The sequence below is a fragment of the Dendrobates tinctorius genome, unplaced genomic scaffold, assembly GCF_039654945.1.
Source record: "Dendrobates tinctorius isolate UK_male_01 unplaced genomic scaffold, ASM3965494v1 ptg000091l, whole genome shotgun sequence".
NCBI lineage: Eukaryota > Metazoa > Chordata > Amphibia > Anura > Dendrobatidae > Dendrobates > Dendrobates tinctorius.
In genome coordinates, this window is record NW_027361759.1 from 3391252 (window position 1) to 3406598 (window position 15347).

The 15347-nt window shown below is 42.3% G+C and overlaps 1 protein-coding gene across 1 annotated transcript in view; it reads left to right on the plus strand.

Annotated features, from left to right (window-relative positions):
- The window catches only part of TXNL4B (thioredoxin like 4B), a 28263-nt gene extending 15478 nt beyond the window's left edge, over positions 1-12785 (plus strand). The window contains exons 2-4 of the mRNA XM_073586180.1: positions 909-1069; positions 1219-1370; positions 12300-12785. Coding sequence (XP_073442281.1) covers positions 938-1069; positions 1219-1370; positions 12300-12465 — 450 coding nt within the window. The 5' untranslated portion in view covers positions 909-937 and the 3' untranslated portion in view covers positions 12466-12785. The remainder of the gene's footprint in view (positions 1-908; positions 1070-1218; positions 1371-12299) is intronic.
- Positions 12786-15347: the final 2562 nt, after the last annotated feature.

Consider the following 15347-nt stretch of genomic DNA (forward strand, 5'->3'; position numbering starts at 1 on the left):
TGCTGTTTTTTTTAAATAAAACAAACAACCTGTCAGTGTAGTTTTTAAAGGGGTTTTCTCATGTCCTGTAAAAACAAGCAACTTTGCGTTTTACCGTTTATTGAAAATATTCCCTGCGGTCAAGAATGACATGTAGTGATTTTTAATAGTATAGTTTGCTGCTCGTTGCCTAGATTACTGGCCACCTCTGCAGTCTGAAAGTGGCTGGTCTCCACGGCAAGGAACTTATAAGCTCTTTCAGTTTTAAGGTTGAAAGAAGACCCAAGTTCATTGAGTCGGACCTATAATCTAATATATTGATCCCATCACAAAATCAAGTACTTATAACCTGTAATATTATAAGGTAATAGTAAAATGATATTTTTCAGGAAAGGTATCCAAGCCCTCCTTGTACTTCTGTAGTGAATCAAGCATTACCACATCATGTGGCAGAGAGTTCCATAGTCTCACTGCTCTGACAGTAAAGAATCACTGTTTGTGATGATGATGAAACCTTCTTTGCTCTAGACGTAGAGTATGGTCTCTTGTCCTCATCGCAGGCGTAGGTGTATAAAGATCCTTAGAAAGATCTCTGTACTGTCCCCTCATATACTTGTACATTGTAAAAAGATCGCCCCAAAGCCTGCTTTTTCCAAACTAATTAACCCCAAGTTTCATAACCTGGCACTATACTTCAGTCCACCCGTATGCTAGCAGTACTCTGAAGCGGGCCAAATCCAGCTTCAGTGTTTCTATGTGCTTCCAATGATATTATTTTAGACCTCTGCAACCCTATTGTACAATATCATTTTAAAAAGGGACAATCCCTTTAAACATGCGACTCCTCAAACCATGCTAAGAGAAAGCCTGCATGTAAAAACAGACCTATAATGAGCTTTTTATTAAATGTTTCCACTTCTCTTTTTTAGAAACCATCTGAGTCCAAACCTTGAAAATCATGAGTTTTCTTCTCCCGAAGATAAGTAGTAAGCCTGATGTAGATCATGTGGTAAAGACGACAGCTGAGGTGGTCTTGGTTCTCCGGTTTGGAAGAGATGACGATCCTGTTTGTTTGCAGCTCGATAATATTGTGAGTGTGTGATTTCTGAAACCTACTGCATTGTGTTTGGAAAGTTTTTTTTTTTTTTTTTTTTTTTTTTTTTTTATGTACCTTGGACACCTACCCAATCCATATCATCGGATCTTATTTCCATTTTCACTTTGTTCCTGTCTTTTCAGCTTGCAAAGACATCCCATGACTTAAGTAAAATGGCTGCCATTTATCTTGTGGATGTGGACAAAGTGCCGGTCTACCGCCAATACTTTGATATCAGCTATATCCCATCTACTGTCTTTTTCTTTAATGGGCAACATATGAAAGTGGATTACGGGTAAGGTGATATTAACATGCTATTTGTTCTTCTGTTGCATCTTCTAATATCATTCATTTCCTTCCAATATAGAATGGGATATACAACTTAGGCTAGTTTCACATTTGCACTTTTGAGCACAGCGATGGCCTGCGCACGGCCGCCGCTAAGCCCCGCCCCTGCCGCGCCTCCGCCGGTAGCTCCGCCTACCGGCGCATGACGCTGCATGCGTCCTGCGTCCCCTATCTTTATCACTGGGGGTGCAGGCCGTGCGCAGTATGCGTTTGGCGGCGCATGCGTCCTTTTCACGGTGCGCCGACCAGCGCCAAACGCAACCTGCTGCAGTTTGGTTGCACTCGGCGCACCGTGAAAAGGACGCATGCACCGCCAAACGAATACTGCGCACGGCCTGCGCCCCAGTGATAAAGATAAGGGACGCAGGACGCATGCAGCATCATGCACCGGTAGGCGGAGCTACCGGCGGAGGCGTGGCAGGGGCGGGGCTTAGCGGCAGCCGTGCACAGGCCGTCGCTGCGCTCAAAAGCGCAAATGTGAAACTAGCCTTACTAATTACATTAATCAGACTTGGAGTCCTCAACACCGGGTAGCTGCTCCATCATAGTCCCAACTGTTTTAGATTAAACGACACAGTGTTGCCTATTTCAACCATTTGATAGTCCTAAGTGTGAAGTGGGCCAGCAGCCTGCTAGGCTTGGAGCTGTAATTTCACACAGATATTTTTCTGTTTAAAAATATTAGTATTAGGCCGGAGACACACTAGCGAGAAATACGGACCAGTGCTATGCACATTGCACTCGGACCAATGTTAATCTATGGGGCAGCTCCCATCAGCCGATTTTTTATTATTTTTTTTCTCGGTCGTATTATACGGGCTGAGAAAATCGCAGCATGCTGCGATTGTCAGCGTATTATGCCCGTAATACGCCAATTCAAGTCTATGGGGGCGAGAAAACTACGGATTGCACACGGACCAGACTTGTGACTTGCGAGAAATACGCACCGGTGTCCTTTAACAAAAGCCGGCAATTCATTTTGCGATACAGTAAGATCACACTAACATGTTTAATAAAGAATAGAAATAATAGATATAGACACATAGAATACATACACATATATATATATATATATATACACACACATACATACATGTCATTGAGACACATATTTATAGTTCATAGAGTTCTACATAGCATAATAGCCGCTAAATCAATTGCCAGCTTCTGTAAAATCATTACAAAACCCGACATGAAATGACACATGGTTTACATACAGTAAGCCATTTCATTTTATTTAGTTTTATATATGTCTTTGACTAATAATTAGATTAGGGTATGTGTGTAAAATTTTGGACATATAGGTGTTAAATTAATGGGTAAATTCGTTGAAAAAAATTGTGTCGGCTCCCGTGGTAATTTCTCCGCCAGAGAGGGAAAGCCAGTGAGTGAGGGCAGATATTAATAGCCTAGAGAGGGACCAATGTTTTTGCCCCCCCCGGCTAAAAAAAATCTGCCCCCAGCCACCCCAGAAAAGGTGCATCTATAAGATGCGCCTTTTCTGGCACTTAGCCTCTCTATTCCCATTGCCTTTAGCGGTGCATCATGGGTTAATAATGGGTTAATGTCACCTTGCAATTTAAAGGTGACATTAAGCAGAGTTAATAATGGAGAGGTGTCAATAAGACACCTCTCCATTATTAACCCTAGAATAGTAAAGGGTTAAAAAAGACACACACACACACACACACACACACAATTCTTTTAATGAAATAAATACACAAAGTTTTTGACAAAATTTATTATCCTGCCAATCCAACAAAAGCCCTTGTTCTGTAAAAAAAGCAATAAATAAAAAAAAAAATAATATCCATACCTCTCTGCCGTTCAGTCAGGTCCCCCGCTGCAATCCATCACAAGGGGTTAACTAGTTTACAACAGGGACCGGTGCTAATTCTACCGGCCCCACTGTAAACCACTGCAGAATGAATGAAATCATTTCTGCGCAGGCACCCCTGCTGACCGGAGATGAACTAATAAGCGTGGGAAAGTTTCTGAACTTTTTCCCACGCTCCTGAGTTCACCTCAGGTCAGCCAGGGACTCCGCGCAGCCTCACTGACTACCGCTGACGTTACGGAGGCTGCTCGGAGTCCCTAACTGATCGGAGGTGAATTGACAGCGTGGGAAAAAATTCAGAAACTTTCCCATGCTTATTAGTTCATCTCCAGTCAGCCTGGGCGCCTGTGCAGACATGATTTCATTCATTTTGCAGTGGTTTACAGCGGGGCCGGTAGCATTAGCACCAGTCCCTATTGTAGACTAGTTAACCCCTTGTGATGGATTGCAGCTGGGGACCTGACTGAACGGTGAAGAGATATGGATATTGTTGATTTTTTATTTTTTTTTTTTTAAACAGGACAACAAGGGATTCTGTTGGATTAGCAGTATAATAAATTTGATCAAAAACTTTGTGATTATTTCATTAAAAGAATTTTTAATTAATGTGTGTCTTTTAACTCTTTACTATTCTAGGGTTAATAATGGATAGGTGTCTTATTGATACCTCTCCATTACTAACCCGACTTAATGTCACCTTTCAATAGCAAGGTGACATTGACCCATGAGCCACCGCTAGAGGCAATGGGAATAGAGAGGCTAGGTGCCAGAAAAGGCGCATCCTATAGATGCACCTCTTCTGGGGTGGCTGGGGGCAGATTGTTTAGCCGGGGGGGGCAAAAACAATGGTCCCTCTCTAGGCCATTAATATCTACCCTCACTCACTGGCTTTCCCTCTCTGGTGGAGAAATTACTGCGGGAGACCACAAAATTTTTTTCATCGAATTTACCCATTAATTTAACACGCGTACATGTCCAAAATTTTACACACCTACCCTAATCTAATTTATATGTCTTTGACTACTAAAAACTAAATGAAATGAAATGGTTTACTGTATGTAAACCATGTGTCGTTTCCTGTCGGGTTTTGTAATGATTTTACAGAAGCTGGCAATTGATTTAGCAGCTATTATGCTACGTAGAACTCTATGAAGTATAAATCATATATGTGTGACTCAAAGACATGTATATATTTATATATATGTATTCTATGTGTCTATATCCATTCTTTCGTTTGGGTTTTAACCTGTCATTGGCTCCATTATATGTCCGTTTTGCAAGCCGGCGAGAAAATCTCGTCATACGGATTCTTACATGCGCAAAAATCGCATCCTAGCCTTGCCAAAGGATGACATACGGATCACTGTTCAGGGAACATTTCTGCATATTACGATCGTAAAATACGGACCGTATTTTTATACGTTGTGTCTGACTCCAGCCTTAGGCTGCATTCTAAAGAACAAAACATATCTTCTGTTTCTCATCTATTTTACTTGTAACATAGTAACATAGTTATTAAGGTTGAAGGGAGACTTTAAGTCCATCTAGTTCAACCCATATCCTATCCTAACTTGCCCTAACATGTTGATCCAGAGGAAGGCAAAAAAAACCCATGTGGCAAACAGTAAGCTTCACATTGGGGAAAAAAATTCCTTCCCGACTCCACATACGGCAATCAGACTAGCTCCCTGGATCAACGCAATATTAAGGAAACTAGTGTATATACCCTGTAATATTATACTTTTCAAGAAAGGCATCCAGTCCCTTCTTAAATTTTAGTAGGGAATCACTCATTACAACATCATATGGCAGAGAGTTCCATAGTCTCACTGCTCTTACAGTAAAGAATCCGCGTCTGTGAGTATGCTTAAACCTTCTTTCCTCCAGACGTAGAGGATGCCCCCTTGTCCCCGTCACAGGTCTAAGAGTAAAAAGATCATTAGAAAGGTCTTTGTAGTGTCCCCGCATATATTTATACATTGTAATAAGATCACCCCTAAGCCTTCGATTCTCCAAACTAAATAACCCCAAGTATAATAACCTGTCTTGGTATTGCAGACCCCCTAGTTCCCTAATAACCTTGGTCGCTCTTCTCTGCGCCCGCTCCAGTTCAGCTATGTCTTTCTTATACACCGGAGACCAGAACTGTACACCGTATTCTAAGTGTGGTCGCACTAGTGACTTATATAGAGGTAAAATTATGTTCTCCTCATGAGCATCTATGCCTCTTTTAATGCATCCCATTATTTTATTTGCCTTTGCAGCAGCTGCCTGACACTGGCCACTAAATGTGAGTTTGTCGTCCACCCATACACCCAGGTCTTTTTCAGTGACTGTTTTGCCCAGTGCTTTACAATTAAGCACATAATTATACATCTTGTTCGTTCTACCCAAGTGCATGACCTTACATTTATCCCCATTAAAGCTCATTTGCCATTTATCAGCCCAAGCTTCTAGTTTACATAAATCCTCCTGTAATATAAAATTGTCCTCCTCTGTATTGATTACCCTGCAGAGTTTAGTGTCATCTGCAAATATTGAAATTCTACTCTCTATGCCCCCTACAAGGTTATTAATAAATATGTTAAAAAGAAGCGGGCCCAAAACTGACCCCTGTGGTACCGCACTGCTAACCGTGACCCAGTCCGAGTGTGCTCCATTAATAACCACCCTTTGTTTCCTATCCCTGAGCCAGCTCTTAACCCACCTACACATATTTTCCCCTATCCCCATTGTTCTCATTTTATGTATCAACCTTTTGTGTGGCACCGTATCAAAAGCTTTTGAAACGTCCATGTACAGTCATGGCCAAAAGTTTTGAGAATGACACAAATATTATATTTTCACATGATCTGCTGCCCTCTGGTTTTTATATGTGTTTGTCAGATGTTTTTATCACATACAGAAATATAATTGCAATCATATTATGAGTAACAAAAGGTTATATTGACAGTTAGAATGAGTTAATGCAGCAAGTCAATATTTGCAGTGTTGACCTTTCTTCAGGACCTCAGCAATTCTCCCTTGCATGCTCTCACTCAACTTCTGGATCAAATCCTGACTGATAGCAGTCCATTCTTGCAAAATCAATGCTTTTATTTTGTCTGAATTTGAAGGTTTTTGTTTGTCCACCCGTCTCTTGATGATTGACCACAAGTTCTCAATGGGATTAAGATCTGGGGAGTTTCCAGGCCATGGTCCTAAAATCTCTATGTTTTGTTCCCTGAGCCATTTAGTTATCACCTTTGCTTTATGGCAAGGTGCTCCATCATGTTGAAAAAGGCATTGTTGATCGCCAAACTGCTCTTGGACGGTTGGGAGAAGTTGCTCTTGGAGGATATTCTGGTACCATTTTTATTCATGGCTGTGTTTTTAGGCAAGACTGAGAGAGAGCCCATTCCCTTGGCTGAGAAGCAACCCCACACATGAATGGTTTCAGGATGCTTGACAGTTGGCATGAGACAAGACTGGTGGTAGCGCTCACCTGGTCTTCTCTGAATAAGCCGTTTTCCAGATGTCCCAAACAATCGAAAAGGGGATTCATCAGAGAAAATGACTTTACCCCAGTCCTCAGCAGTCCACTCCCTGTACCTCTTGCAGAATATCAGTCTGTCCATGATGCTTTTTCTGGAGAGAAGTGGCTTCTTTGCTGCCCTTCTTGAGACCAGGCCTTGCTCCAAGAGTCTCCGCCTCACAGTGCGTGCAGATGCACTCACAACTGCCTGCTGCCATTCCTGAGCAAGCTCTGCACTGCTGGTAGCCCGATCCCGCAGCTGAAACACTTTTAAGAGACGGTCCTGGCGCTTGCTGGTCTTTCTTGGGCGCCCTGGAGCCTTTTTGGCAACAAGGGAACCTCTCTCCTTGAAGTTCTTGATGATGCGATATTGTTGACTGAGGTGCAATCTTTCTAGCTGCGATACTCTTCCCTGTTAGGCCATTTTTGTGCAGTGCAATGATGACTGCACGTGTTTCTTTAGAGATAACCATGGTTAACAGAAGAGAAACAATGATGCCAAGCACCAGCCTCCTTTTAAAGTGTCCAGTGGTGTCATTCTTACTTAATCATGACAGATTGATCTCCAGCCCTGTCCTCATCAACACCCACACCTGTGTTAATGGAGCAATCACTGAAATGGTTAGCTGGTCCTTTTAAGGCAGGGCTGCAATGATGTTGAAATGTGTTTTGGGGGATAAAGTTAATTTTCTAGGCAAATATTGACTTTGCAAGTAATTGTTGTTAAGCTGATCACTCTTTATAACATTCTGGAGTATATGCAAATTGCCATTAGAAAAAATGAAGCAGTAGACTTGGTAAAAAATTAATATTTGTGTCATTCTCAAAACTTTTGGCCATGACTGTACACCACGTCCACTGCATTCCCTTGTTCCAGTCCGGAACTTACCTCTTCATAAAAGCTTATCAGATTAGACTGACAGGAACGGTCCCTTGTAAACCCATGTTGATATTGGGTCATGAGGTTATTCTTCTCCAGATACTCCAGTATAGTATCTCTTAGAAAACCCTCCAGGATTTTACCCACAGTAGAGGTTAAACTTACTGGCCTATAATTTCCAAGTTCAGTTTTTGTTCCCCTTTTGAATATTGGCACCACATTTGCTATACGCCAATCCTGTGGTACAGACCCTGTTATTATGGAATCTTTAAAAATAATGGTCTATCCTCATAGACTTTAAAGGGAACCTGTCATGTAAAAAAAACACAATCTGCAGATGTGGGGTTAATAGTGTTCTAACGATGTGTGGCCGCTGCACTGAGAGCCCAACTGCCTGGAGGAAATTAACTTTTTCTCTGGCTTTCAGTCGTAGCTCAGTACACAGTGAGCAGTGGATGTATCTATGCCCCCAGCACTGACTGACAGCCAGGTCAGCAGTGTAAAGTCGGCTGTCTGTCAGTGCCAGGACCGCAACCTTGAAAAAGAGCAACGAAACGCGCGTCGGGGGCTGGCGGCTTTGGTCCTGACATATATATCGCTAATGGGTAAGCACTTGGCATATACTATATAGGATTTTTAACCTTTTCTTGACCCGTTCCAATTTCGGGGAATTGTTATTTCTTGGGCATATATTTATCATAGAATGAATCATAGAACCGTAGAGATGGAAGGGACCTCCTGGGCCATCTGGTCCAACCCCCTGCTCAAAGCAGGATTCGCTAAATCATCCCAGTCAGATGTCTGTCCAGCCTCTGTTTGAAGACTTCCATTGAAGGAGAACTCACCACTTCTCGTGGCAGCTTGTTCCACTCATTGATCACTCTAACTGTCAAAAAGTTTTTTCTAATATCTAATCTGTGTCTCCTCCCATTCAGTTTCATCCCATTGCTTCTAGTCTTTCCTTGTGCAAATGAGAATAAAGTTGATCCTTCTACAATGTGACAGCCCTTTAGATATTTGTAGACAGCTATTAAGTCTCCTCTCAGTCTTCTCTTTTGCAAACTAAACATTCCCAATTCCTGCAACCTTTCCTCATAAGACAGGGTTTGCAGACCGGTCACCATTCTGGTCGCTCTTTTCTGAACTTGCTCCAGTTTGTTGATGTCTTTTTTAAAATGTGGTGCCCAAAACTGGACACAATATTCCAGATGAGGTCTGACCAAAGAGGAGTAGAGGGAAATAATGACTTCACGTGATCTAGACTGTATGCTTCTGTTAATACATCCTAGAATTGCATTTGCCTTTTTTGCTGCTGCATCACACTGTTGACTCATATTCAGTCTGTGATCTATTAGTATACCCAAGTCTTTTTCACATGTGCTGTCACTTAGCCCTATTCCTCCCATTCTATATATGCTTTTTTCGTTTTTATTGCCCAGATGTAGTACTTTGCATTTCTCCCTGTTAAAAACCATTCTGTTAGTTGCTGCCCACTTCTCCAGTTTATTTAAATCTTTTTGAATCCTTTCTCTCTCTTCTCTAGTATTAGCTATCCCTCCTAGCTTTGTGTCATCAGCAAATTTAATCAGTTTACCCTCAATTCCTTCATCTAAATCGTTGATAAAGATGTTGAACAATACAGGGCCCAGGACAGAGCCCTGTGGTACCCCACTTGAGACATTCTTCCAACTGGATGTGCAGCCATTTACGACCACTCTTTGGGTCCGATCACTAAGCCAGTTATGAATCCACCTAACAGTTGCCTTGTCCATTCCATACTTAGTCATTTTTTCAATAAGGATTGTATGAGAGACTTTGTCAAATGCTTTGCTGAAGTCAAGATATACTATATCTACAGCATTTCCTTGATCCACCCAATCAGTGATACCGTCATAGAAGGAAATTAAGTTTGTCTGACATGACTTATTAGTTACAAACCCATGCTGACTCTGTTTAGTCACTTCATTCTTATCCAGGTATTGACATACATGTTGTTTAATAATTTGTTCAAAGATCTTTCCTGGTATAGAAGTCAGACTCACCGGCCTATAGTTATATACTTTATCCCTATGGCGGTATGTTAATTATGTATGGCACTTTATATAGATACTAGCTGAAGAGCTCGGCGCTGCCCGGGCATAGTAACTAACTGTGGTTAGTTAGAGCAAATTATAATTATGCTCCATCCCATAGTCCCATGCCCATATACCCATCATACATATCCTCCATCCCATAGTCCCATGCCCATATACTCATCATACATATCCGCCATCCCATAGTCCCGTGCCCATATACCCGTCATACATATCCTCCATCCCATAGTCCAGTGCCCATATACCCATCACACATCCTCCATCCCATAGTCCCGTGCCCATATATCCGTCATACATATCCTCCATCCCATAGTCCAGTGCCCATATACCCTTTACACATCCTCCATCCCATAGTCCAGTGCCCATATACCCTTTACACATCCTCCATCCCATAGTCCCGTGCCCATATACCCGTCATACATATCCTCCATCCCATAGTCCAGTGCCCATATACCCATCACACATCCTCCATCCCATAGTCAACCATTATGACATCATAGTGAGCGGTGGGGCTTAAAACCTATGATGACATCAGCGTCGCCATGGCAACCATTATGGCATCATAATGAGGGGCGGGGCTTGATAGACACACACTTTTTCCCAATTATGTAGATAGGGGCAAAATTGTTTGGTGAATTGGAACCCGCGGGGTTAAAATTTCGCCTCACAACATAGCCTAGGACACTCTCGGGGTCCAGACGTGTGACTGCCAAATTTTGTGGCTGTAGCTGCGACGGTGCGGATGCCAATCCCGGACATACACACATATATATATACATACATACATACATACATACATACATACATACATACACTTGAGCTTTATATATTAGATGTAATCAGTGACCTAGCTATCATTACCTGATCCTGCTGTAACATTGTATGTACTGTCTGTTTTTGGCATATATGTTAATAAATTTATTGTATGATATTGGACTTTATACTCCTTGTGATTCAATGGTTTTCAAGTGTTAGTTTGGAGTGTCCTCTGTGGAGCCCCTCATGACCAAATATGGTTGTGGATTGAGTGGGTGTCCTCCTTAATTTTGTGCCTTGGTTGGTCTGTATTTATGACTTTGTAATAAGCGGAGACTGAAACCTAGCCGGCCCACCTCTATGACTGAAGGGCGCAGGCTGCCTGGAGGAAGAAAGTTAATTTCCTCCCCGTAGCCAGACTTTCAGTGCAGTGGGTGCACAGCTTTAAAATGCTATTAACCTGCAGATTGACAGGTATTTTTTACATGACAGGTTTCCTTTAATAACAGAAAACGGACTGGCACATCAAGAACTAGTCTGAACCAGGTGCATACCAAAAAAGAGCTACTTACATGTACAATGTATGAAGATGGTTGCACTCAATTGTGTTAAAGCTTGTCAGTGTGAAATATATGAAATGTGAATAGCAAAATTGTTTTTGAATATGAAGAAAAATACATGAAACGTTTGCATAAAATTTGGCCAAATAATGTCTGCCCATCAGGTTTCCTTTAATGGCAGAATCTAATCAGCAAAACAGATAAGGACAAGCTCTGAGTCGCACAAAGCGGAGATACAAATCTGTTCTCAAAACGGCGTCTATTTTTATGCTGTCCGACAAAAAAAAACTGGACATGTCACAAGGATTTGTGACTGTAACCAAAGCATGGATTTTTGCAAGCCCATCTTTGCAAAATTCTGAAGCTCAGCTGGAAGAAGCTCTGTGTTCCAGCAGGAGAGTGTGCATAGAGCAATGTATGAATACATATTAGCAAATTACCCAAAGGGTAAATAGGCTCTAATGAAAAGATGCATTAAAACATGACTATTATTACTAAGCTGAATAATTGGCAAATACGTTTAAAATGACACTAGTTTGTCTGTTTAACTAGCAGATTCAATCTCTAGGACCTATAAAGTTGATTCATCAGTATGATTATAATACTGAATTAGTGCTATCTGCTCTGACAGCAGTTTGTAGGTTAGCTTCTCAGATTTCCCTAGTGCTAACTAAAACAATCAGTTAGGGTACCGTTACACTTAGCGATGCACCAGCGACCCCGATTGCTGGTGCATCGCTAAGTGGTCACTAGTGAGCTGCCAAACAGGCAGATCTCACCAGCGACATCGCAGGGTCGGGGGTCGCTACTTACCTGTCAGGCGCGGCGATCCTGGCGTCCTCCCGCCCGCGTCCATGCCACAGGAAGCGCCCGACGAGAAATGGTCCAGGACCTTCTCGCGTGACCAACGATGAGCAGCAGGGGAGCCCGTCTGAGGTAAGTTTCAGACATAGCGATATCGCTAGCAATATCGCTATAACGTCACAAAATCGGTGACTTTACAGCGATATTGCTAGCGATATCGCAGTGTGTAACAGGGGCTTTAGCCATAAGGGTGTATACACTCATTGGTTGATTAGAGCAATGTATGGGCTCATATAGTCTCTATTGTGGCCACGTGAAACTGACCGATGATGGGATATTTTATGGTACTGATCGTATTCAACACTGGACTTGTACTGTTTTACACTGTTTCATTCTTAGACAAAGGCCCTAATGTCACAATTTGTTTTCTAGGTCCCCAGATCATACCAAGTTTGTAGGAAGTTTCAAGACGAAGCAAGATTTTATTGACCTCATTGAAGTAATTTACAGGGGAGCAATGCGAGGAAAGCTCATTGTCCAAAGTCCAATAGATCCAAAGAACATTCCAAAATATGACCTTTTGTATCAAGGGGTTTAAGGTGGCCAAGGACATTGTAGTCACCATTACAAAAGAGAAAAAGCTCTTGCGTTTATGCTTGTATATGTACAAAAGCAAATGATTAGGAACACTGGCTCCAGCAGACTGGAATCCTAGGAGGAAGGGGCGGCCATCTTACTTAGTGGACAACTTTGATGCAGTCAAGCAAATACACACGATTTTTTTTTTTTTTTTTTATAACTGCTTTTTTTGCTTGCACTGCATAGTATTTAATTTCCACTTGAACTGCTTGCTTATGTGAATACTGCACAAGGGTACATTTATTGTATTAATTACTTGTAATAAATTACCAGATTGTAGATTGTGTCAATGTGTAATACTATAAATGTGCTGATGGAGCTGGCAATGTTCATGTTAAGGTTTGGACATATCACTCACAACAGAAAGGCTGGTAATGGATTGGTAATTTTTCATTTTGTTTGGTTTCTGGTCAGATTATTATACTGCATTGTAGAGTTGAGCAAAATGTTTTGCAGTCTCCTTGTCTAGCGGTCATGCCAGTTCTCCATGTCTTCTGGACCAGAGCCTTACAGCATTACTGCATGTGACATGCCCGGCCTTTTTTTCTGGGTAGAAGGCCACCTTGATGTCATTTGAGCATCTTGCTGCAATGTAATAATGTTGCAGGGCCTACTAATTTAAAGAGGCTTAGGAGATTTGCAGGACTTTGTTTAGTGGCCACAGACTTCGGACATGGCAGCTGGACCAGGCTCTTGCAAATCTTTTTGTTAAACTTTAGTTCACAGGTTTGATTAATTTGAATAGATGCCATGCACAATACCCACCAATTACAATTGCTGGGTCAACTGTACCACCCATCATGCAATTTTCTCTTCCCACACCTGTTATATCAGGCAAGTATTTACAGTGGGGAAAATAAATATTTGATACATTGTAAGTGGGAAAACTGGAAAAATTGGCAAAGAATGCTGAGGTCTGTAATGTAGGTACACTACTACTGTGAGAGACAGAATCTTAAAAAAATCCAGTACATCATATTTTGATATTTACATATTTTATGCAATAAAATGCAAATTACTTGATACAGTAGAAAAACAGAACTTAAGATTTGGTACAGAAACCTTTGTTTGCAATTACAGAGGTCAGACGTTTCCTGGAGTTCTTGACCAAGTTTGCACACATTGCAGCAGAGATTTTGGCCCACTCCTCCATACAGATCTTCGCCTGGGCAACATTGAGTTTCAGCTCCCTTCAAAGATTTTCTATTGGGTTCAGGTCTAGAGACTGGCTAGACCACTTCATGACCTTGAAATGCTTTTTACAGAGCCACTTCTTAGTTGCCCTGGCTGTGTGTTTTGAGTCATTGTCGAGTTTGAAAACCTAGCCACGACCCATCTTCAATGCTCTTACTGAGGGAAGGAGGTTGTTGGCCAAAATTTCTTGATACATGACCCCATCCATTCTCCCTTCAACACGGTGCAGTCATCCTGTCCCCTTTGCAGAAAAGCACCCCCAAAGTATGATGCTTCACAGTTTGGACGGTGTTCTTTGGGTTGTACTCATCCTTCTTCCTCCAAACACGGCGAGTGTAGTTGATTCCAAAAAGTTCTATTTTTCTCTCATCTGACCACATAACCTTCTCCCATGCTTCCTCTGGGTCGTTCAGATATTCATTGTCGAACTTCAAATGGGCCTGGACATGTGCTGGCATGAGCAGGGGGACCTTCCGTGCCTTGCAGGTTTTTAATCCATAACAGCTAAGTGTGTTACTAATGGTTATGTTTTAGGGTACGTGCACACGCTGCGGATTGCTCTGCGGACTGTTCCATTCGGATTTAGCAAAATCCGCAGGTAAAACCGCAGATTTGTCACCTCTACAATGGAGGAGATGGCAAACCGCAGCGGAATCTGCAGAAAGAATTCACATGTCAATTCTTTCTGCGGATTAGAAACCGCGGAAAAATCCGCACCGTCTGCACCGCGGTTTTCTTTTTCCATAGGATAAAAGGGTACTGTACAATGCCACAGAAACTGCTGCGGATCCGCAGGGCCAAAACCGCTGTGGATCCGCAGCGTGTGCACACACCCTTAGACTGTGGTTTCAGTTCTCTTCAGGTCATTGACCAGGTCCTCCCGTGTATTCTGAGGGAATCTCCTGACTCCTGAATCATTCTTGTCGCACGAGGCGAGATCTTGCATGGAGACCCAGACTGAGGAAGATTGACAGTCATCTTGTGTTTCTTCCATTTTCTAATAATTGTGCCAACAGTTGCTGTCTTCTCACCAAGCTGCTTGCCTATTGTCCTGTAGCCCATCCCAGCCTTGTGCAGGTCTACAGTTTTGTCCCTGGTGTTCTAAGACAGCTCTTTGGTCTTGGCCATGGTTGAGAAGTTAGAGTGTGATTGATTAAGTGCGGACAGGTGTCTTTTATACAGGTAATGAGTGAAAAGTTGGAGGGCTTCTTACTGTAACTCCTTTCCGACATCGGGCATAATAGTACGCTAGTGTCAGCCTCCCTCCCTTTGATGTGGTCTCCGGTGCACATCTTTTCTGGCACATGTCAACTGTTTTGAACAGCTGACATGTGCCTCTAACAGCTGTGAGTGGAATCGTAATCCACCTGTGGCTGTTAACTAGTTAAATGCCAATGTTAATCTCTGACAGCGACATTTAACGCACACTTCTGGAAATCCCACCCATCGTTGACCTTATCACGTGAATGCAGATCGATGGGTTGGCATGACAACCAGAGGTCTCTAGCAGACCTCTATGGTTGTTACTGTCGAAATGCTATTAGCGCAACCCGATGGTTGGTACTCAGAGCAAGTGAGCAATTCTGCTACATCCAGTGGGTACGGAAAGTATTCAGACCCCTATAAATTTTTCACTCTGTTTCATTG